The 22,170-nt window shown below is 44.9% G+C and overlaps 1 protein-coding gene across 1 annotated transcript in view; it reads right to left on the bottom strand.

Annotated features, from left to right (window-relative positions):
• Window positions 1-7,132: 7,132 nt before the first annotated feature.
• The window catches only part of SYTL2 (synaptotagmin like 2), a 194,809-nt gene continuing 179,771 nt past the window's right edge, over window positions 7,133-22,170 (bottom strand). Inside the window, exons 15-18 of the mRNA XM_063950649.1 lie at window positions 11,964-12,042; window positions 11,753-11,858; window positions 10,546-10,751; window positions 7,133-8,061 (exon numbers count right to left, since the gene is read on the bottom strand). Of these exons, the coding sequence (XP_063806719.1) occupies window positions 7,916-8,061; window positions 10,546-10,751; window positions 11,753-11,858; window positions 11,964-12,042 (537 nt within the window). The 3' untranslated portion in view covers window positions 7,133-7,915. The remainder of the gene's footprint in view (window positions 8,062-10,545; window positions 10,752-11,752; window positions 11,859-11,963; window positions 12,043-22,170) is intronic.

Here is a 22,170-nt window from a genome sequence, read left to right on the forward strand (position 1 = left end):
ACTCCCTGGAAGTTTCTTCCTTGTGTGACTGCTCCCCAGCCTCTCAGGCTGGCGTCCGTGGTCACCAGGATCCAATCCTGTATGCCGAATCTGCGGCCCTCCAATAGATGAGCACTCTGCAACCACCACAGAAGAGACACCCTTGTCCTTGGAGACAGGGTTATCCGTAGGTGCATCTGAAGATGCGACCCTGACCATTTGTCCAACAGATCCCTTTGGAAAATTCTTGCGTGGAATCTGCCGAATGGAATCGCTTCGTAAGAAGCCACCATTTTTCCCAGGACTCTTGTGCATTGATGTACAGACACCTTTCCTGGTTTTAGGAGGTTCCTGACAAGCTCGGATAACTCCTTGGCTTTTTCCTCCGGGAGAAAAACCTTTTTCTGAACCGTGTCCAGAATCATCCCTAGGAACAGCAGACGAGTTGTCGGCATTAACTGGGATTTTGGAATATTCAGAATCCACCCGTGCTGTTTTAGCACTTCTTGAGACAGTGCTAATCCCATCTCTAGCTGTTCTCTGGACCTCGCCCTTATTAGGAGATCGTCCAAGTATGGGATAATTAATACGCCTTTTCTTCGAAGAAGAATCATCATCTCGGCCATTACCTTTGTAAAGATCCGAGGTGCCGTGGACAATCCGAACGGCAGCGTCTGAAACTGATAGTGACAGTTTTGTACAACGAACCTGAGGTACCCCTGGTGTGAGGGGTAAATTGGAACGTGGAGATACGCATCCTTGATGTCCAAGGATACCATAAAGTTCCCCTCTTCCAGGTTCGCTATCACTGCTCTGAGTGACTCCATTTTGAACTTGAACTTCTTTATGTACAGGTTCAAGGACTTCAGATTTAGAATAGGCCTTACCGAGCCATCCGGCTTCGGTACCACAAAAAGAGTGGAATAATACCCCTTCCCTTGTTGCAGAAGAGGTACCTTGACTATCACCTGCTGAGAGTACAGCTTGTGAATGGCTTCCAACACCGTCTCCCTTTCGGAGGGGGACGTTGGTAAAGCAGACCTCAGGAAACGGCGAGGTGGATCTGTCTCTAATTCCAACCTGTATCCCTGAGATATTATCTGCAGGATCCAGGGATCTACTTGCGAGTGAGCCCACTGCGCGCTGTAATTTTTGAGACGACCGCCCACCGTCCCCGAGTCCGCTTGAGAAGCCCCAGCGTCATGCTGAGGCTTTTGTAGAAGCCGGGGAGGGCTTCTGATCCTGGGAAGGAGCTGCGTGTTGCTGTCTCTTCCCTCGACCTTTGCCTCGTGGCAAATATGAATAGCCCTTTGCTCTCTTATTTTTAAAGGAACGAAAGGGCTGCGGTTGAAAAGTCGGTGCCTTTTTCTGTTGGGGAGTGACTTGAGGTAGAAAGGTGGATTTCCCGGCTGTAGCCGTGGCCACCAAATCTGATAGACCGACTCCAAATAACTCCTCCCCCTTATACGGCAAAACTTCCATATGCCGTTTTGAATCCGCATCGCCTGTCCACTGTCGCGTCCATAAAGCTCTTCTGGCCGAAATGGACATAGCACTTACCCGTGATGCCAGTGTGCATATATCCCTCTGTGCATCACGCATATAAAGAAATGCATCCTTTATTTGTTCTAACGACAGTAGAATATTGTCCCTGTCCAGGGTATCAATATTTTCAATCAGGGATTCTGACCAAACTACCCCCGCACTGCCCATCCAGGCAGTCGCTACAGCTGGTCGTAGTATAACACCTGCATGTGTGTATATACTTTTTTGGATATTTTCCATCCTCCTATCTGATGGATCTTTAAGTGCGGCCGTCTCAGGAGAGGGTAACGCCACTTGTTTAGATAAGCGTGTTAGCGCCTTGTCCACCCTAGGAGGTGTTTCCCAGCGCTCCCTAACCTCTGGCGGGAAAGGGTATAATGCCAATAATTTCTTTGAAATTATCAGCTTTTTATCAGGGGCAACCCACGCTTCATTACACACGTCATTTAGTTCTTCTGATTCAGGAAAAACTATAGGTAGTTTTTTCATACCCCACATAATACCCTGTTTAGTGGTACCTGTAGTATCAGCTAAATGTAACGCCTCCTTCATTGCCAAAATCATATAACGTGTGGCCCTACTGGAAAATACGGTTGATTCGTCACCGTCACCACTGGAGTCATCGCCTGTGTCTGGGTCTGTGTCGACCGACTGAGGCAAAGGGCGTTTCACAGCCCCTGACGGTGTTTGAGTCGCCTGGACAGGCACTAATTGATTGTCCGGCCGTCTCATGTCGTCAAACGACTGCTTTAGCGTGTTGACACTATCCCGTAGTTCCATAAATAAAGGCATCCATTCTGGTGTCGACCCCCTAGGAGGTGACATCCCCATATTTGGCAATTGCTCCGCCTCCACACCAATATCGTCCTCATACATGTCGACACACACGTACCGACACACAGCAGACACACAGGGAATGCTCCTAATGAAGACAGGACCCACTAGCCCTTTGGGGAGACAGAGGGAGAGTTTGCCAGCACACACCAAAAGCGCTATATATATATAAGGGATAGCCTTATAATAAGTGCTCCCCTATAGCTGCTTTGTTATATAAAAATATCGCCATAAATTTGCCCCCCCTCTCTGTTTTACCCTGTTTCTGTAGTGCAGTGCAGGGGAGAGACCTGGGAGCCGTCCTGACCAGCGGAGCTGTGAGAGGAAATGGCGCCGTGTGCTGAGGAGATAGGCCCCGCCCCTTTTCCGGCGGGCTCGTCTCCCGCTATTTTGAGAAATCAGGCAGGGGTTAAATATCTCCATATAGCCTCTAGGGCTATATGTGAGGTATTTTTAGCCTTTATAGGTACTCATTTTGCCTCCCAGGGCGCCCCCCTCCCAGCGCCCTGCACCCTCAGTGACTGCCGTGTGAAGTGTGCTGAGAGGAAAATGGCGCACAGCTGCAGTGCTGTGCGCTACCTTTAGAAGACTGCAGGAGTCTTCAGCCGCCGATTCTGGACCTCTTCTGTCTTCAGCATCTGCAAGGGGGCCGGCGGCGCGGCTCCGGTGACCATCCAGGCTGTACCTGTGATCGTCCCTCTGGAGCTTGATGTCCAGTAGCCAAGAAGCCAATCCATCCTGCACGCAGGTGAGTTGACTCCTTCTCCCCTCAGTCCCTCGCTGCAGTGATCCTGTTGCCAGCAGGAATCACTGTAACATAAAAAACCTAGCTAAACTTTCTCTAAGCAGCTCTTTAGGAGAGCCACCTAGATTGCACCCTTCTCGGCCGGGCACAAAAATCTAACTGGAGTCTGGAGGAGGGTCATAGGGGGAGGAGCCAGTGCACACCACCTGATCGGAAAAGCTTTACTTTTTGTGCCCTGTCTCCTGCGGAGCCGCTATTCCCCATGGTCCTTTCAGGAACCCCAGCATCCACTAGGACGATAGAGAAAAGTATTTACAATAAATTCAGTAAATGCTCCCACTTGTAACTCCTGCACCTGCCCCTCCAAACGCAGCACAGGGATCTTGACAGGAGTGGGGCATCACATAGAGGCACAAGGAAGGTGGGCCACAGACTGCTGCAGAGACATGGGGGAAGGGCGCCAAATTACTGTCTTGGCCCGGGTGGCAAGAATCCTAGTTACAGCCTTGATTAGCCATAATGCAACCCTCAGGCCACCCATATATGTGATTGTTGACGGTCTCTGGGATCCTCCATTCCAGTGTTTTGTTGGAGTGATTGGAGATGGAGTGTGATGTCCCCCAAGTCCTCTCCAGGAGGACAGGGAAGTGAGCCCGATAGTTGAAGATCACAGATATTGGGTGGTTGTGGGAGTCTATCCAAGAAAACATTCTGGACAGAGGCCGTGTGAGACATGCCAACTTTTAATAAGGTCCATTTTTATAGCTTTCCCTACTGGCAATTCATTTAGGGATGACCAAATCAGAGGCCCAGCATATGGGACAAAGTAGGGAACTCTGTGACAGCTTTTCCCTTAGAACATAGCAGTCAACTCCTTAAATGGGAATTTTGTGAAGAGGATTAAGTCTACGAGGAGAGACATGAACGGAGTATAAAGGAAGGAAGCAGAGAATTTACCAGGACTCAGCACAAAGTGGTGCAGTCTCACCAACAACTAAAGGTCTATCACAGTACATGTAAAGGACTATACTGCAAATCAGACTGTCCAGTAAACTATCTTGCAGGGTATAGTGATACAGAATATACTCAAGTGATAATGGAGCCCTCAAACTCAACCCCACCTGAATAGGTCCACTTTGAAATAATTCATCCAATTCTCCGTCTCTCGCATAAGAAACATTTAAACTCTGGACCTCACACAACATCAAATTCCAGCCTAATTTTGCTGCGCTTCGCAGTTTCCCAGTTTTTAATGGACTTGAACAACGTTCAATCCGGTTGATAGATAGACAGTGTCTTGTTAGACAGTCAATAGATAGACACCTATCTATCAACCCACACCCTTTTTTGCTTGTACAATTATATACAAATGAGGCATTTCTTTGTTACCATTGACTTACTGTTCTGTGTCAAGTCCCACCACACTTTGTCTTTGTGAGAAGGACTCCAAAGGCCTCACCTAAACTTTGTAGCACACCCTAGAAATGTATAACCGCTCAAGGACCAACATGAACTCAAGGGGGGGTGACATCGGGGAGTATCTTGCCCCAGAGTATGGAAAAATAGTTGCAAATGATCACAGGTTTGTGCTAGGGCAGTGTTTCCCAACCTCAGTTCTCAAGGCACACTAACAGTCCAGGGTTTAGTGATATCTATGCTTGAGCACAGGTGGTATAATCAAACTGACTGAGGTACTAATTAAGGTACCTGTGCTCAAGTATGTCTAACCTTAAAACCTGGAGTATCAGTGTGCCTTGAACACCACGGTTGGGAACCACTGTGCTAGGGGCTCTCTCTGTGGTATTATTGTGCCATCAATTATGCCACGTGATTTTCCCAAGCGTTATTGACTGATATTGGAGGGGTTCTAGGTGGGCATGATGTCCCCCATTTGTGGAAGAATGGTCCCATTATTGAGGGTCTTTGGCATGAGGTTCAAAACCTCATCTCTCTGATAATGGGTGTCAGCATACCGACTGTACTTGCCTTTTCCTCCATGCTTCCCTGTACGCCTATTATTGGTCTTGCCCACTATGCCTATCTAACTGGCCATATTCTTAATGCCAGAGCAGGAACAGATCTCTATGCCACCCTAGTAAATACAGCCCTGCCCGGAGCATTCTAAGGAAACACCAGGCAGCTCTGCAGGAGCACTACTGGCTGCCGGGTGCTGTGGGGCAGCAACAGTGCCACCGCCAAGGCCTCTGAGTGATGGCACTGATTGCACACCCCTAGTTACAGCCCTGCTTTATGCAGCTCGGGGCCTGATTTATAAGTAAAAGGTAGTAACAGCTGAGGAAGATTCTTGCTGACTATAGTGTAGGGCCCCCATACATCAGCAATCACAAAAAAGTATTTGCAGATTCTAAGATTTTTTTCCCAGATTTAAAGATTCCTCAATCCACCAACCTGTGCCCATAGTCCACACATTAGACATTTTTTCAGTGATTTGCAGATCATTTTCGGCAAATACAGATCAGCCAATCTTGAAAGGCTCATCCGTTTAGTAGAAGCGGTCTGCAAATCTGCTGACTGTTACCATACACTAGCAATTTACAGCCCCAATTGAACTGTGAAAGCAAACATGTTGGACAACCTGATTTAACAATTCCAATCCCATTTTGGTTGCAATCTGCGATCTGTAAATCCCATGCATTGCATATATGTTTACACAATCATCTGCAAAACTCCAAATTGCCTCAATTGATTGGTGATGTATGGGGGCCTTAAGACAACATGTCTCTTTTCACTGTAATAGCCGAGTAGGCTGCAGAGTGACAGCATTGGTTTGACAGAGAGCCTAGGCCAGACGTTCTCAAACACTATCCTCAAGGCACCCCAATGGTAAAGGTTTTAGGTATATCCATGGCCCAGCACAGTTGGTTAAATCAAATTGACTGAGGTGCTAATTAAGTCACGTGTGGCCAAGCATGGATAAACTTAAAACCTGGACCGTTGAGGTGCCTTGAGGACCGCATTTGAGGACCTCTGATCTAGGCAGCGAGGAGCTGTCCTGATGTGGAGCTGGACATTGCAGAACAGCAGCTGACAGGGACAGCTAAGGCAGTCCACTCACTATACTGTCGCTATAGATGACCGATGCAGTCTCCTATGACTGATATCCGGTGCACAAGTCAGGAGGGGAACTAGCTGTTTTACTAGGAAGTTGAGGGGATCCAGCTGTCACTAAAGCCAGGTCCAGGCTTGGTCAATGGATGGGAGGAGCTACTCTGGGAATGTGTGCCGGCAGAGCACAGTGGGAGTTGTGGCACTGCAAGGAATCAAGCCATAAGCTCTGTGGAGTCTGGGGTCACCTCTCTTTCTTTCAGATGTGGGAAGTTGGCAGGAAAGCTGAACCTGGTCACTAGACCACATTGCCTGGGTGAGGTGGTAACATAAGGATCTGATCAGAAACCAGGGAATGGTCGAATTTGTGGGAAAATACTAAGGCTCGCCGCACACAGAGTGAGTCTACACACAACGGCTCAGTGTAACAATATTAATGCAAATACAGATTGAGTATCCCGTATCCAAAATGCTTGGGACCAGAGGTATTTTGGATATCGGATTTTTCCGTAGTTTGGAATAATTGCATACCATAATGTTATATCATGGTGATGGGACCTAAATCTAAGCACAGAATGTATTTATGTTACATATACACCTTATACACACAGCCTAAAGGTAATTTTAGCCAATATTTTTTATAACTTTGTGCATTAAACAAAGTGTGTCTACATTCACACAATTCATTTATGTTTCATATACACCTTATACACACAGCCTGGGGGTCATTTAATACAATATTTTTAATAACTTTGTGTATTAAACAAAGTTTGTGTACATTGAGCCATCAAAAAACAAAGATTTCACTATCTCACTCTTACTCAAAAAAGTCCGTATTTCGGAATATTCCGTATTTCGGAATATTTGGATATGGGATACTCAACCTGTATTTCAATAGCATTACATTTTCTGAATATCTGAAGATACAGAAAGATACTCGAACAAGATAAAAACACTAAGCAATTGTGTGGCAATCATTTTATTGAGATAATTACATATATACACATTTCTATTCCAAACTTCATTTTCCCCAAATATTGACACTTTCATTTTGTACAAAACCCATTACACAAGTGCATATTTAGCAGACACTTAAGTGTTACATTTAAAAGTACAGAAATAATGAACATATGCCAAAGTGAAAATTGGACAATTTTAACCATGTCACCCACAGGCTTGAAAATCATATGCGCCATGATGCAATAAAAATTAAATATATTTATAGCGATCCATATTTACCATATTTTACACCTTTCTCCCCATTTTCTATAGGAAGTTCCCAATAAGGTAGAGAAACCGTCTAGGAGCAAGACAGCTTCCATTTTGTGTGAGCCCTAATGACACAGGGACTGCGGAACAGGATGAAAATGAAAAAGGATACGTCACCCATTCCAAAAGTTTTCTAAAAGATAGCAGCGGGGGACAAAATACAACTTTTTCCCACTTGGAGTTATATGTAAAAACTTCATTATCTCTTTCTAATCAAGTTCCCATTGTACCACAGTTAAAAAACAAGAAAAAAAACAATGGAACATTATGCAGTTCCACAGTTGCAGAGCCTTCTCCGTGTAGCAGTCTTCCAGCCGGACCACCACTCAGGACGTACACAGTAGAGGACATGACACAGCTTTTTGGCTCTTGAGTAAAGACATTATCTGTTTACATTCACAAAAAGCAAATGAGGTTTATAGTATAAAAGTGATCGCAGTGCTGGATTACGACGTAAGGATAACCTATATTTCCCATTTATTTGGCTATTTTGGCCATCTTAAACATCCGCAGTGGCAGCAAGCCCTCAACCCAGGTGTTGGGAGAGGTAATCATCCTGTCCCACATTGTGGTTTCCTCATGGCTCGAGTCCATCCAGTCTACAGCTGTCCCGTAACTCTTTCCTAAATGAGAAGAACAGGTAAGTGAAGCAGAAGACGTTGCGATTTTGGTACTATATAAATTGATTAGTAATCGGTATCACTTAGGGGCAGATGTATTAAGCCTGGAGAAATGATAAAGCAGTGATAAGAGCAAGTTGATAACGCACCAGCCAATCAGCTCCAATATGTAAATTGAGTTAGTAGCTGATTGGCTGGTGCGTTATCACCTTCTACTTATCACTGCTTTATCACTTCTCCAGGCTTAATACATCTGGCCCTTAGTTTCTAATGTCACCGTGATGTTACTAGTTCTACAAGCAGTCATAGCAGTGAAAATAAATCTACAAATACAAAAATACAAATATAAAGTCAACAATAAGATACAGTAAATCGCCAAAATAAATATATAGGTGATAGCGGTGGCACTATATTTGAGTCTAATGCGATATCCAAGAGCCAATTCGAGACAGGCATTATAAAATATCAATATGTATTACTACTGGTAGCTTAAAAAGTAGAACAAAGATAAATGTACTTTTGTTCGTAAAAAACAGAAGAGGGAAAAAAAAACACACAAAAACCCCCCCCACAGATTGTTCAGTTCATGGAACGAAACGCGTTGGTATGCTGCCAATGTGTTCAGTGGTGTAAAAGGAACAGATTTTGTTGATAGTGTGTCTCGATGATGTCACATTCGTTCCCGCTGCTACAGGAGTCTCTGTTACTCAGATATCGTAAGCTTTGTCTAACTTTATTTTACATTTCAGATATTTATCGCTATAAACTAAAATGTCATCTATATATAAAAAGATTTCCCACCGGCCTTTGATTATACTTTTTAGATAAAACCACCTGGGATTTGTTAGATTTTCTATGGCTTGGTTGACATCCATATCCTCAGAAGCACAGGATATGGCTACAGATAAGCTATAAATTCTAATTAAAATATGCAGAATTAATAAAAATAATTTTAGGTGTACCGAATTTGCTCCACTATGGCCCTCATTCAGATGTGGTCAGTCCAGCGCCCCATGCCGCAGAGTACTGACTATCTGTACTTTGCAAATGCGCAGGGCTTGTTCTGCACATGCGTGAACGGGTTATGAGATACAGGACACAGTGCGGCATCAGACGGTCAGTGATTGACCGTCTGATGGGGGCGGACGGCAACGATTTGTGAAAACAGGGGCATGCTGCCGCTGTTTAGGTGGAGGGAAGAGGCCAGGGATCTCAGTCATTGAACGGAGATTTCATGGCATCTTACAAGGATCTGCGATGGGCGGCTTTCACGTCCCCGTAGGTACTGAAAGTCGCCCAATGGTGTCGCAGTGATCAGATGCTGGGACGCAGCTTGGATCACTACTGCAGCAGGAGGCATCTGCTTGTAATAGACGCCTCCCGCTGTATTTACATAGCGCACTATCACTGCTGCCTCCAACCACATCTGAGTGAGGGACCAGTGTTTGCTGACCATGCTTGTTCCTTGCCAGTTAAGGAAATAAAGAGGAAGCAACCATCTATATACTCATCCATATTGGATTTACATTTTTTATTTAATAATTGTATTTGTATTACATGTTTTTTTTCATGTGTTATTGATCGCCCAAGTACTTTATATTTATTAATAAACACTTCTTAAGTTAAGACTTAAGGTGGGTACACACTGGAAGATATATCTGCAGATCAATTGATCTGCAGATATATCTATGGACAGATCGGGCAGTGTTTTGAGCATACACACTGCCCGATCCGTCGGGGACTGACGTCATGAACTGTCAATCACCGCCGGCCCGTACACACACAGCGACGCGCCAATATATCGGTAGATATATTGGCCGTCGGCTGTGCTGCGGGGCCGACGTGATGTCTGTGAACGACGGAGTTCACAGACGTATCGTCCGTACACACTTGCCAACGGACCCGAGAACGGCCGATATATCGGCCAGTGTGTATGGGCCTTTATACACAAAATGGTACATCACATGGTTAGAGGTTTAGGCTGCATTCCGGGTGGTTAGGTTGTGTCCCGGTTGGCATTAAGCACCCCCCTCGGAGGGTTAGGCTACGCGGGTGGGGGTAAGGTTTAGGGAGCGGGGGGGGGGGGGGGGGTTTAGGCACCTCAGGGGGGTGGTTAGGGTTGGGCACTAAGGAGGGAGGTTAGGGTTAGGCTGTGGTTGGGGGGGTGGGGAGAGGAGAGAACACCACTTACTCACCCGTCGGCTTTTTAATCAGCGGGATCCCGGCGTCTGTATTTTGAATGCCAGGATCCTGGGCGCCGGGATCTCATACTGATCCCGATGGTATAATCAAATTGACTGAGGTACTATTTAAGTCACCTGTGCCTAAGCGTGGATATCCTTAACACCTGGACTGCTAGGGTGCCTTGAGGTAACCATTAAAACTAAAAACTGTTCTAGGGATAATTATTGGGACAATTACTGTACAAAACGTTGTGCAATAACATTGTGCTGGGATGTTGGTATTAAATACAGCCTGATTTTTTACCTGTTCCGAGGCCTAGCCGTAGACCTCCAATGAAGTGATTTGATAGTCTGTTATGGTCCCACACTGTGAGTTCCACACATGCCTCTCTCAAGTCCTCTTCTTTGAAGCCGTCATAAACCATTGTGTGGTTAAAAATAGGATTGGTGGTTTTGTCCACAGTCCGTGTTTTCTGGCGACTTTTCCTGCTGGTGTCAGGAAGTATCGTACTACGGACAGAGAGATAAACAAATGACATATATAGTCACAAATGCCTTAAAATGGGGGGAGGGGATAAATCAAATTGCTCTAAAGGATCAGTGGCGGTGGTGTTGCCCATAGCAACCAATTATATTTTGTCCATTATTTTCTAGGATGCAGTAGAGAATTGATAGCTAGAATATCACTGGTTGCTATAGGCAACACCATCACTTTTCATTTATAGAAGGTTTAGTAAATCTACCCCCTTAATGTTTTCTTATGTAAAAACATTTAAAATATAGCATATTGCAAACTAAAGAGTGTAGTTGTAAAAAAAAAAAAAAAAGTAATAAAAGTAACCAACAGATAAGTTACCCCAGCGGTAATAACTTAAATGCTTTATTTATTTACACAAATGGCATCTATTTGGCCTTTACTATACCTAGTCTTAAACACTGGTTGGTGTGAACGTGGTCCCCGATCATATGTACAGTGCTTTAATGTGGTATATATAGACAGGATCACCATCATTTGCTGTATTATACATATGTTACACTATACTGCATTCCCAGGATTATGGTTTATATCATACAGTGTGTGTGTGTGTATATATATATATATATATATATATACACACACAAACACGAGGAACCACTGCACTCACCATTCCCAGGGGTTGGGGTACGGTGGGCTGTGACCACCGAACTCAAATATACCAAACAGAAAACCCAGCAATCTCCTAAGCAGCTTCATTCACCTTAATGCTTTAATGTTACATCTAAATAAACAATGGGGTTTTGGTTTATGAATTGTACAATGCATGTAAGCTTGCAGCCCACTCCACGGGACCCCATTTCACCGCAAGTCCTACTCTATCACAAACTTTCACATGGTTAGCCAAGGCTCTGTGGGTGCAGCCACACGCCAGTGGTGTCTGACCACGCCCATTATGCATAGGCCCCGGCCTCTATATTCCTCTAGTCAGACACTGGCTCGCATTGCACACAGACCAGAGGTACAGAGGAATTACCATTTTACGAAAGAGTTTATTTTGTTTTCACGAAGCATGGGGAGCTGGAGGCAGTCTTTGATCCAGATGTGTACTTCCCCGGTAGTAACCGCCTTTGTACCTGTTCCTGGATTCAAGGAGAAACAAAACATTAGCATAAAACGCAATCCCACTGGTCATACAGGACAATTGGCCGGTGGAACATGACATTATAATACAAGCTTGTACATACCAGTGGGTGACAATGGATTATATTTTAGAGCCAGTTTGATCTCTCCTCTGTTCTCTAATCCGATGCCGGCTGCTGGAGTCTACACAAAGACAAGGAGTTCAGTCACCAATACTTCAAAACCAGAAAACACACAAACAGTAATACTAATAGACTTATGTACAGTACCTCATTTATTACTACAAATATTGGTTATTTACTGACAGCATACAGTACTAAACTGCAGCAACAGAGTGGTCCCAGAGTTTCTATTTCAAACGGGATGTAGTTTTGAGACCACCGGTCACACTACCTTCCCCTACCATCCTGCCCGCTAAGAATCCCAATGGTCGACATGCCGACCAGCAGGGACTATTCCCACTCGTGGGGGTCCATGACACCCGTGGCGACCGCACCGAGCCCGCAATGGGATTGCTACGCTCGCCCCCCCTGCCATTCTTCGGTGGGGATCCTGGCGTTGGGATGCTGACCGCTGAGATCCCTGATGCCGGCATCCCGATACACACCTTTTCAAACATAAGGAATTGCACAACCAGCGCAATGATTTGTCAGTAGGTAAAATAGTTTTTAAGTTGATTTACTCGGAGGGCTAAAATGTATTCACTGCGCCTTTCGCAGTTTTGGCTGCTGGATTTAAAGGGACATTAATATTGAATCCAAAAATACACCTGGATTTGTATTTAGCAATATTGCCCCTTTTATTCCAGCATCCCCGCCCCCACCATTCTAGTGTCACTACCCTTCCTCTAGTCCCACTCGGAGTTACATCACACTCCCCTGTTCATTACAGTACGTCCCTAATGAGACAAAGCTTCCCCTCTCGCATCTGCTGCGAATTCCTACATTACCTCCCTATTTCCTCTAAAACTGATTTTTAAGTTTCTCTCCCTGACCAACCCCTCCCTTCCGTACGTCTGGTAATCACCTCTCACTCTCTCCTCTGAGGCTTGTCAAAGTCAGAAAAATATCTCTATGCACACTACCATATTTGCACCTCATACTGGTCCGCGCTGCGCATGCGTACGCTCTCCCGTACGTGCACATACTCACAGTCGCGGGCACCCGCAGGCGCACGGTATGCGTATTTACGGTAGAGTTTATGTAATCGTAGCGTGCGACTCATTCGTTACATATTTTCAGTAATAATGTATTTTGTAGATCATGGTCCCTTTGATAGATTCTGAAAGTTTGGTTAATATAGAATGTTCATGAACAGAGAAATCCCTCTTTGTTTGATACGAAGGGTCAGACAGGAGTAATACAGTGGTGTTTAGTATCCATCGGAAGAATATTTAATTAGAAATATTCCGGTGTTGGTTTGAAGCAGATCAATCGCTCGTGCGAATAGTTATGGACATAAGAAGTTTATGAACATTTACTTTATTTGCACTTTATTACCCATGCGGCGGGAAACCCAGTTTCCCTCCCACCTGAGCAGTTGGAAATAGTCACAGCCCACCTGTATGAATCAACCTATGACCTTTTGTTATAATGCGAAGCCGAATTCCTGTGTCCAATGAACAATGAGATTGTAGGGACCATTGAATTGTATTGTGTGTGGGGCATAAATAGGCAGGCCGAACATATCCAGTTCTCTCTCTTCAACGGTTCTCATTGCTGATAATCGGGAGCTGGATATCGAGGCGCATGCGATCGTTTCCCCTTGTGCGTAAGTGTTTCTCCGCAACTATATTGATCTTCTTGTTATTGTGGGCCAATCTCTCTCAATTTCTCTCCTCTCTCTCTCTCTCTCCTTCTCTTTCTCACTCATTTTTCCCTTAAATTGTATTGTATTGTATTTCTTGTGTAGTTATCTGGTTAGGTAGTCTATGTTATATTGTAGTGTATGACTTGTATTGTGTTTAACTATTTTGCAAGTATAGCATTCATAATATATATTTTAGGCGTTGGACCCTGAGCACGGTATCTGTGTGTTTCTTATAGTATTAAGTATTCTCAGAGCGTCGGTGACGCTCAAACAGCTTTTAAGGTAATAAGGTTATACTGTGTTGCATTTACTCTCTAACATTACACTAAGGTTTTACTGCACAATACACTGTTTATGCTTTAGATACAAAGGTTTAATATAGAGAGCGTCAGCGCCGCTGGTGATCTCCTCGTGGTCCCGAGCGTTCGCTACGCTATAGCGAATCATTACTTTAGTCAACAGCCAACAACGTGCCTGCCTGTGATCTCTTGGCCGTGAGTGAACGTGACGCTTGAGCGTCTCGATCACGGCAAAGCGATTGTTACGCAACTAGCGTACCCTTACGGTACTTCATACATAAATAGCGTACAGTGTTCTTAGACCTCATAAAGGGTATTATATACGATAAATATTTAGCTTTATCAATTGGCGGCTCGCCCTGTCCTTCACATATCTGCACTAGGTAATTTCAGCAGACATTATCCAGCAGCAAAGGGCGGGAGATCATATTCCTCGTAGTGCTGTTTGGATAAGCGTCTGCTTCTCTTAGTAAAGGGTGCTGAAGGAATCCGGGAACCGGAGGTAAGAACAAAACAATAGTGTCTTTTTAAAACTGTTTATTTTTCTGTCTTGCGTACACACGCACGCACACATATATATCTGCATTTCCTTTTCATTGGTGTATTTTCGTATGTCACTCTCCTGTTTGCCAGTTCTATAGTTGATAAACGTATAAATTGTGTTACGGTGGATCTTTGCTTTGCGTACACGTGTCTCTAACAAAAGACTGAGACTTGCGTACGCAATCCAAGGGCCGACGCACGCAGTGTATATTACGCAACGGAGCGTACGGGTACACCCACGTAACTCAAATCACAAGTTTTTTTGCTCTCCTCTCAACGCGATAAGTAGCGCCACGCGGTAAATAACGCCAGGCGATAAATCGCGCAAAATTTTTTTTTTAATTCCAAATTTAAATTAATAGATCCTTCTCCTAATTTGTAACACATCTGGTCTAAAGAGACATTTCTGCGCAGAAATAGAAACAAAAGTGTACATGTGGTGAGTGAGTGTGTTGTATACAATTTTACAGGTTGAACCACAAGAAAAGTCGAGTACTCGTGAGGTACATGCGTGTAAGTGACGTACATGGTGGCTAGGGAGGCATCCCTGGTTAAATATACAATTTGAGCATTAGAGTGTAGCAGACCAGGAGGTCATACTGTAACAGACCAGGAGGTCATAGAGGACCAACAGGTTCAGGTACAGCAGAAAAGGAAGTCCGCTATACAGTCCACAGGCACAACACCAAGAAAGGGTTGGTGCAACACCCATATAGGCCATATAAGCTCTGGCTGAAGGAATTCGCAGACGAAATTTTCGATTCCACTGGTCGCTCAGTACATAAGATTAGTTGCTTGTGTACTAAACGATTGTACCGCACGTAATTGTGTGCATTAGTAAACCTGACCGGTACTATTTGTGTACGAAGGTCATAAACACTATTTGTACATTCTAACGTGATTTGTGTAACTTTTTTTTATTTTAAGGGAAGTTCGCTGCTCACTCAGGAACTATCCAGCAACCAATAGTTACTGGAAAGAGTAAGTGTTCTTCGGAGCACCCTCACAGGTTCCAGTAAATAGAGGTTCAGGTCGCAGGGGCCCTAGGTCGAGTACGCCAGCACCATATCGGTGTGATCAGGTCGTATTGGTCGGCGTGGGCGAGTGAGTGGGGTACTCGGTAAACCGCCACCGCCAGCCTATTTTGGGCATTTGGTTTGCGTAAGGGTTGGTTAAATAAAGCAACACCTTCGAACTATGGGGGCCACTTGTTCAGGTAGGGGGCGATCAACCTCGGTTCGGGTTGATTCAGTGAACCGACCAATTGGGTCGGCAAGGTATGTAATGTGTGAGAAATACGGAAGTCACACAGAAGCTTTATGTGATGAATGGGAGAGAATGACAGTACATGACGGGGAGAAATTCCCAAGAGTAGGTAGCTTCAGCACAGAGGTGTTAACGAATTTAAGGAGAAGGATATGTCTCATTAAATCAGCAAAGAGACGAATCAAACATTACGATTATTTGCAGTTGTGGCAGCAGGAAGGTGACATACAGAGAGGATTGGCTCAGGCGGCGGGATCTGGCTCAATCAGAAAACTGATAGCCACGGCCCCACCGCCACCATACATATCAGGAGAGAAATTGGTTGCGGAGAATGACGCACTAAGGTGTAACACACAAACACTTAGCAACTGTGTAAATGTTAAAGATAATGTTAACCAATTAACCAATACAAGTATTAACCCGTGCAAGTTGTACCCTGTTTTGAACTTTCCTCAGGAGTGTGATCAAGAAGACGAATCGGCAACAATTTCAGCGCTCTCTCTAGCAGCCACCATAGCAGAGACCACAGTAGGCACAGCTCCACCCACGAGATTAGTAACAAAGGCCCCTAGCGGAGGGATAGGTGAGGTCGTGTCTACAGGTAAGTACGGCACCATACACTATGCTGAAGCCATTTCACCACAGGCTGTAGAACCCACACAGATTGATGTTGTTAGAGTTAATCCTGTTAGGGTAATAGCTGTCCCAAATGGGAAAACTGACACAACAGGGGTCACCCCTGTGAGGAACATTGCCATGTATAGCCCATTTTCCAGAATGGAATTAAGGACCATCGTGTCTGAATTCCCTGACCCTAGAAAAGATTTAGTTGCCAGTCAAAAATACATCAGAGACTTAGGTAACACTGTAGAGCCCAACAATAAAGACTGGCAGATATTGCTGAGAGCATGTTTACCCTCCAATGTTGACGCAACTCAATTTTTAGCTGATTGCGGATTAGATCAGGATGTACCTCTTACAGATGTGTACAACAAAGACAATGTAAAAAGAATAAACTTACAGTTAAAAGAGTATTTCCCAGCGGTAGTCAGATGGAACAAGATATTCTCCATTAAACAGAAGGAGTCAGAGACAGCTGCAGAGTATTTTCACAGAGCATTATCAGAAATGGCAAAATACACAGGCATAGAGGACATCAAAACAAACATAAACCATCGAGAAGTAGCAGTATCGGTACTGATGGATGGTTTAAAAGAGTCATTGAAGACTAGGGTACAGACCACACAACCATGTTGGCGAGGTCTGTCTGTGGCTACTTTGAGAGAGGCTGCTATTGATCACGATAGGAACATCACCAGACACAGGGAACAACAAAGTGATAAGTTAATGGCCGTAAGTATACAGGCCCTGACCACAAGGCAGCCTTTGATTGTATCACCAAACCCTGTGGGTAAGTCAAGTGTGGTTACTTGTTATTCTTGTCATAAACAGGGACACATGGCACGAGATTGTAGAGTAAAGAATGTACGAAACTCATACCAACCCCCTAGACAACGACACGACACACGACATTGGGAGCAAGGTCCGCAGAAACGGAGTTATGAGCCACATGCAGGGGAAACAAAAAGATACCCCCCAAACAGAGATTGGCAAACCTCTGGTAGTTCCCAGCTAACTCCCTCACAAGTAGTTGCTGCCAGCGGGATTCAGGGAGGTCACCATACCCAATAGGGGTGTGGCCATACCTGTAATCTGCAGCCAGTAAAATTGATTGCAAGTCTTGGAAGTGAACCAGAAATTGCAATCAATGTAGCTGGTAAATCATTAAACTTTCTTGTAGACACAGGGGCGGCCAAATCAGTGATAAATTCGACAGTGGGCATGAGGACCACTGGTAGGACAATTCCAGCCGTGGGAGTAACAGGAGTAGTCCAGCATTACCCTGTTAGCAAACCAGCAGAGATTACAATAGGGCCTTTACATACCAAGCATTCCTTTTTGCTGGCTGCATCGGCACCGACCAATCTCCTGGGAAGAGACTTACTGTGTAAAATGGGGTGCGTCATTTATTGTACTCCTGAAGGTGTATTCTTGGACATACCTGAGAATCACGCTCAGGAAGTACGAGACATGTTAGACTCCCCGTCAAAATTAATGTCACATACCACTATGACAAATAGGACTCCCTCCCAAGTAGAAGAAATGACATCTCAGATACCAGAGTCACTTTGGACAAAAGATGGACAGGACACTGGATTAATGGCAAACGTAGCTCCGGTAGTTGTACAAGTAAAAGATGGTAGGATAGCTCCAAAAATCCCACAGTACCCTCTGAAGCCAGAGGTGGAGTTAGGAGTTTACCCAGTAATAGAGCGCTTGCTACAACAGGGCATTCTGGTAAGAACGTCCAGCACTGCTAATAGTCCCATCTTCCCTGTGAAAAAGAGTGGGGGGAGGGGTTACCGGCTAGTGCAGGATCTAAGGGGGATTAACAAAATAGTTGAGACTCAGTTCCCCGTAGTGCCAAATCCAGCTGTCATCCTAATGCAAATCCCTCCCACTGCGAAATTTTTCACTGTTATTGACCTCTGCTCCGCTTTCTTTTCGGTACCTCTGCACCCTGACAGTCAATATTTGTTCGCATTTACATACAGAGGAGTCCAATACACATGGACTCGATTACCACAAGGATTCATAGATAGCCCAAGTATATTTTCTCAGGCTTTGCATGATTGTTTACAGTCTTTCCAACCAGTGAGTGGATCAGTATTAATACAGTACGTGGATGATCTACTACTGTGTTCTGATTCATTGGAGGCATCCCTGAAGGATACGAAACAGCTCCTGTTTCATCTTTCAGACACAGGACACAAGGTTTCCAAAGACAAGTTGCAATTATGCCAAACTAAGGTAAAATATTTGGGACACTGTTTAACTCAAGGACTGAGACACCTGACCGCTGATAGAATTCAAGCAATTAGAGACATGACTCTGCCACAAACCCAGCAACAGATCAGAACATTTTTAGGAATGTGTGGGTATTGCCGTAATTGGATCCCAGGGTTTTCCATGTTAGCGTTACCTTTGCAGGAAATGGTCTCCTCAAACAAACCTGATCGGATTTCGCATACAGACGAGTCTGAGGCAGCATTTGAGAGACTTAAACAGTGCCTAACGCAGGCACCAGCATTAGGTATGCCGGACTATAGGAAACCCTTTGAACTATACGGAACAGAAAGTGCTGGTTGCGCGGCAGGCGTACTAACCCAAAAGCACGGTGATGCCAGCAGGCCAGTAGCATATTACAGCGCTCAGCTAGATACGGTAGCGCGATCCCTCCCCACATGCTTGCGAAGCGTTGCTGCGATAGCATTGCTAGTAACGAAAAGCGAAGACGTCGTGCTAGGTCACAACCTCACAATTCATACACCGCATGCAGTGTCAGCCTTGTTAAATTCTGCCCAAACCAGGCACGTCTCATCAGCGCGGTTTACAAGATGGGAATTGGCACTAATGGCCCCCGTAAACATCACCATAAGGAGATGCAGTGCATTAAATCCTGCAACATATCTCCCAAGTGTGTCTGGACAGACCCAAAGGGTGGAGGATGAGAGTACTGGGGAAGGAGGATTTAATACAAAGGAAGATACTCATGATTGTATAGAATATTTGACCCAAAATTTTACCGCAAGGCCTGACATCAGTGACAACCCACTGGAAGATGCAGAACTTACGTTCTACACGGACGGTAGTTGTCATAGACAGTCAGACTCGGGAGACTTGTGTACTGGATACGCAGTCGTAGATGACCAAGGCACCATAGAAGCGGAACCGCTAGGCCCACCTCACTCAGCCCAGGTTGCTGAACTGGTCGCCCTAACCAGAGCATGTGAATTGGCTAAGGGCAAATCAGCCAATATCTACACCGACTCTAGATACGCATTCGGGGTAGTCCATGATTTCGGAGCCCTATGGCGCCTCAGAAATTTCATGACGGCAGCTGGTACACCGGTAGCGCATGCAGCTCACATAAAAAGGCTTCTAACAGCGATACAGGAACCCGACAGAGTGGCTGTTATCAAATGTAAAGCACATACATATAGCCAAGACCCAGTATCGCTTGGTAACAGCCGAGCAGACGAAGCAGCTAAGTTAGCAGCTGCTACCCCCAGACAGACAGACACCACACAACTGATGGTATTTAATACCATCAACACACAGAAGTTGTGTGAGATGCAAAATTTGTGTTCCACACAGGAAAAGGCAGTCTGGAAGGCAAAGGGATATGGCCAGGAGTCCTCAGGACTCTGGACGGATGGACATGGTAAACCAGTGGCCCCCAGAGCATATCTTCCATGTCTGGCTGAAGCAGCTCACGGGCTGACTCATCTAGGCAAGGAGGGGATGTGCAAATTGGTAAGAGCATATTGGTGCGCCCCAGGATTCTCCTCTCATGCGAGTAAAAGAGCCATGTCGTGCCTTACCTGTTTGAGAAAGAATATTGGAAAGGCAATACCTACAGAACCATCCCATATCCCACCTGCCGGCGGCCCTTTCCAGGTAATACAGATTGACTTCATTCAATTACCCCCTTGTCGAAATTTGAAATATGTACTTGTTTGTATAGATGTTTTTTCAAATTGGGTCGAAGCATTTCCGGCGGCCACAAATACCGCTATGTTTACTGCGAAGAAAATTGTGCAGGAATTTGTATGTAGATATGGTATCCCTAGAATTATCGAAAGTGATAGGGGTACCCATTTTACAGGTGATGTCTTTCAAGGAATGTGTAAATTGATGGGAATTGATAGCAAGCTGCACACTCCGTACCGTCCACAGGCGAGTGCGAAGGTCGAAAGAGTGAACAGCACTATTAAAAATAAATTGAGTAAAGTGATGGCAGAGACAGGATTGACATGGCCAGAAGCTTTACCCATTGTACTGTACAGCATCAGAACCACTCCCAGGTCCCCTCTTAATCTGTCCCCTTTTGAAATCTTGTTTGGTCGACAACCGCATGTCATGATTAACCCTCAGGATGATTTGAAATGTAACAATGAAGTGACTGTAAAGTACTTGATTAACATGAGTAAACAGTTAAGGAATCAAAATGATAATCTGAAGTTAGTGATTCCTGATTTACCAGATAGTAATTGTCATGACATTGAACCTGGGGATTATGTAATGATACGGAATTTTCTACGCTCAGGTTGCCTTACTGACAGATGGGAAGGACCATACCAGGTCTTATTGACTAGCACTACAGCATTGAAGGTTGCTGAGAGAGAGACTTGGGTTCATTCATCCCACTGCAAGAAGGTTGCTGATCCAGAGAAGTCCCGTGATAAGGAACAGACGGTAGAGGTTGTATCACTGGAGTGTCTGTTCCAGGAGGACTGAGGCGGCACCTGAGCCGTGAAAATCTCAAGACCAAGAGCTGTTGTCGACTCCCCACTCCCTTTTATTGTTTTTCTCCACTTCCCATCCCCTCTCCCTAAAATTTCCTTTTCCCCCTTCTCATTCTTCTCCGTTTCCTCCTATAAGATGGACTTGCCCCAAGAGACTGTGATCCGGATTTTCCTGTTAACCATGATGTTGACCAGAGCAGTCTGTTCCGGCGAGAGTACCATGGAGGTCGAGAGAGGTTCTGGAATGGGTTCTGATGATAAAAGATGGAGGCGTAGTTTTCCGAGAACAACATAATCAACAAGCAAAGGCGAGTATCAGAAAACGATCCGATAGCATTGACCATAGAAGGAATTGTGAAGGATTGTTAGCTGAAGAAAACTGTATCTGTAGGCTCTGTAACAATGTCATTGAGGATGGGTGCATTAAGAAATGCCAATCCAGTTTTAATATCCATATGGACCGGCATCCATTGAGTGACTATCACTCCTTAGTGGGTAATGTGTTAAACAAAACAGATTGTTGGGTATGCTCTCAAGTACCTCAGGGTCATAGCAAATCAGGGCTAGTACCATTTCCTTTAACGATAGAGGAGGTACTTGAGTTAAATGGTGGGAGACCGGTGGACCGGAGGTTTAATATCTCCAGCCCTCCTAGTTTGAAGCTCCACCAATACCATGTGGATAGGTCCCTACTATGTTTCAACATCTCCAATCCCCGAAAGCCGGGAAATTGGGAAGTGTCATGGAGTAACCACACCATGACCTTTTCGCATAGAGCAGATAGAATGCCTACAGATACAGAGCTTGTACGCCACATAGCCAGTAGAGGAAAATCTTTCCGGTATAGGTATACCTTAGGAAATAGGATTACTAAAGTTGGAGAGGTATCACCAGGATACTGTGCACATATCGTACAACCTGATACGTGTACTAAGCAGATGGAAGAATTAGGGTTAGGAGATTTCACATGGAAGGTGTGTAATATGGTTATGTCCTACTCCGTCCCATATGTTCTCCCCGATGAT

This window comes from Pseudophryne corroboree, chromosome 2 (genome assembly GCF_028390025.1).
Source record: "Pseudophryne corroboree isolate aPseCor3 chromosome 2, aPseCor3.hap2, whole genome shotgun sequence".
NCBI classification, from domain to species: domain Eukaryota; kingdom Metazoa; phylum Chordata; class Amphibia; order Anura; family Myobatrachidae; genus Pseudophryne; species Pseudophryne corroboree.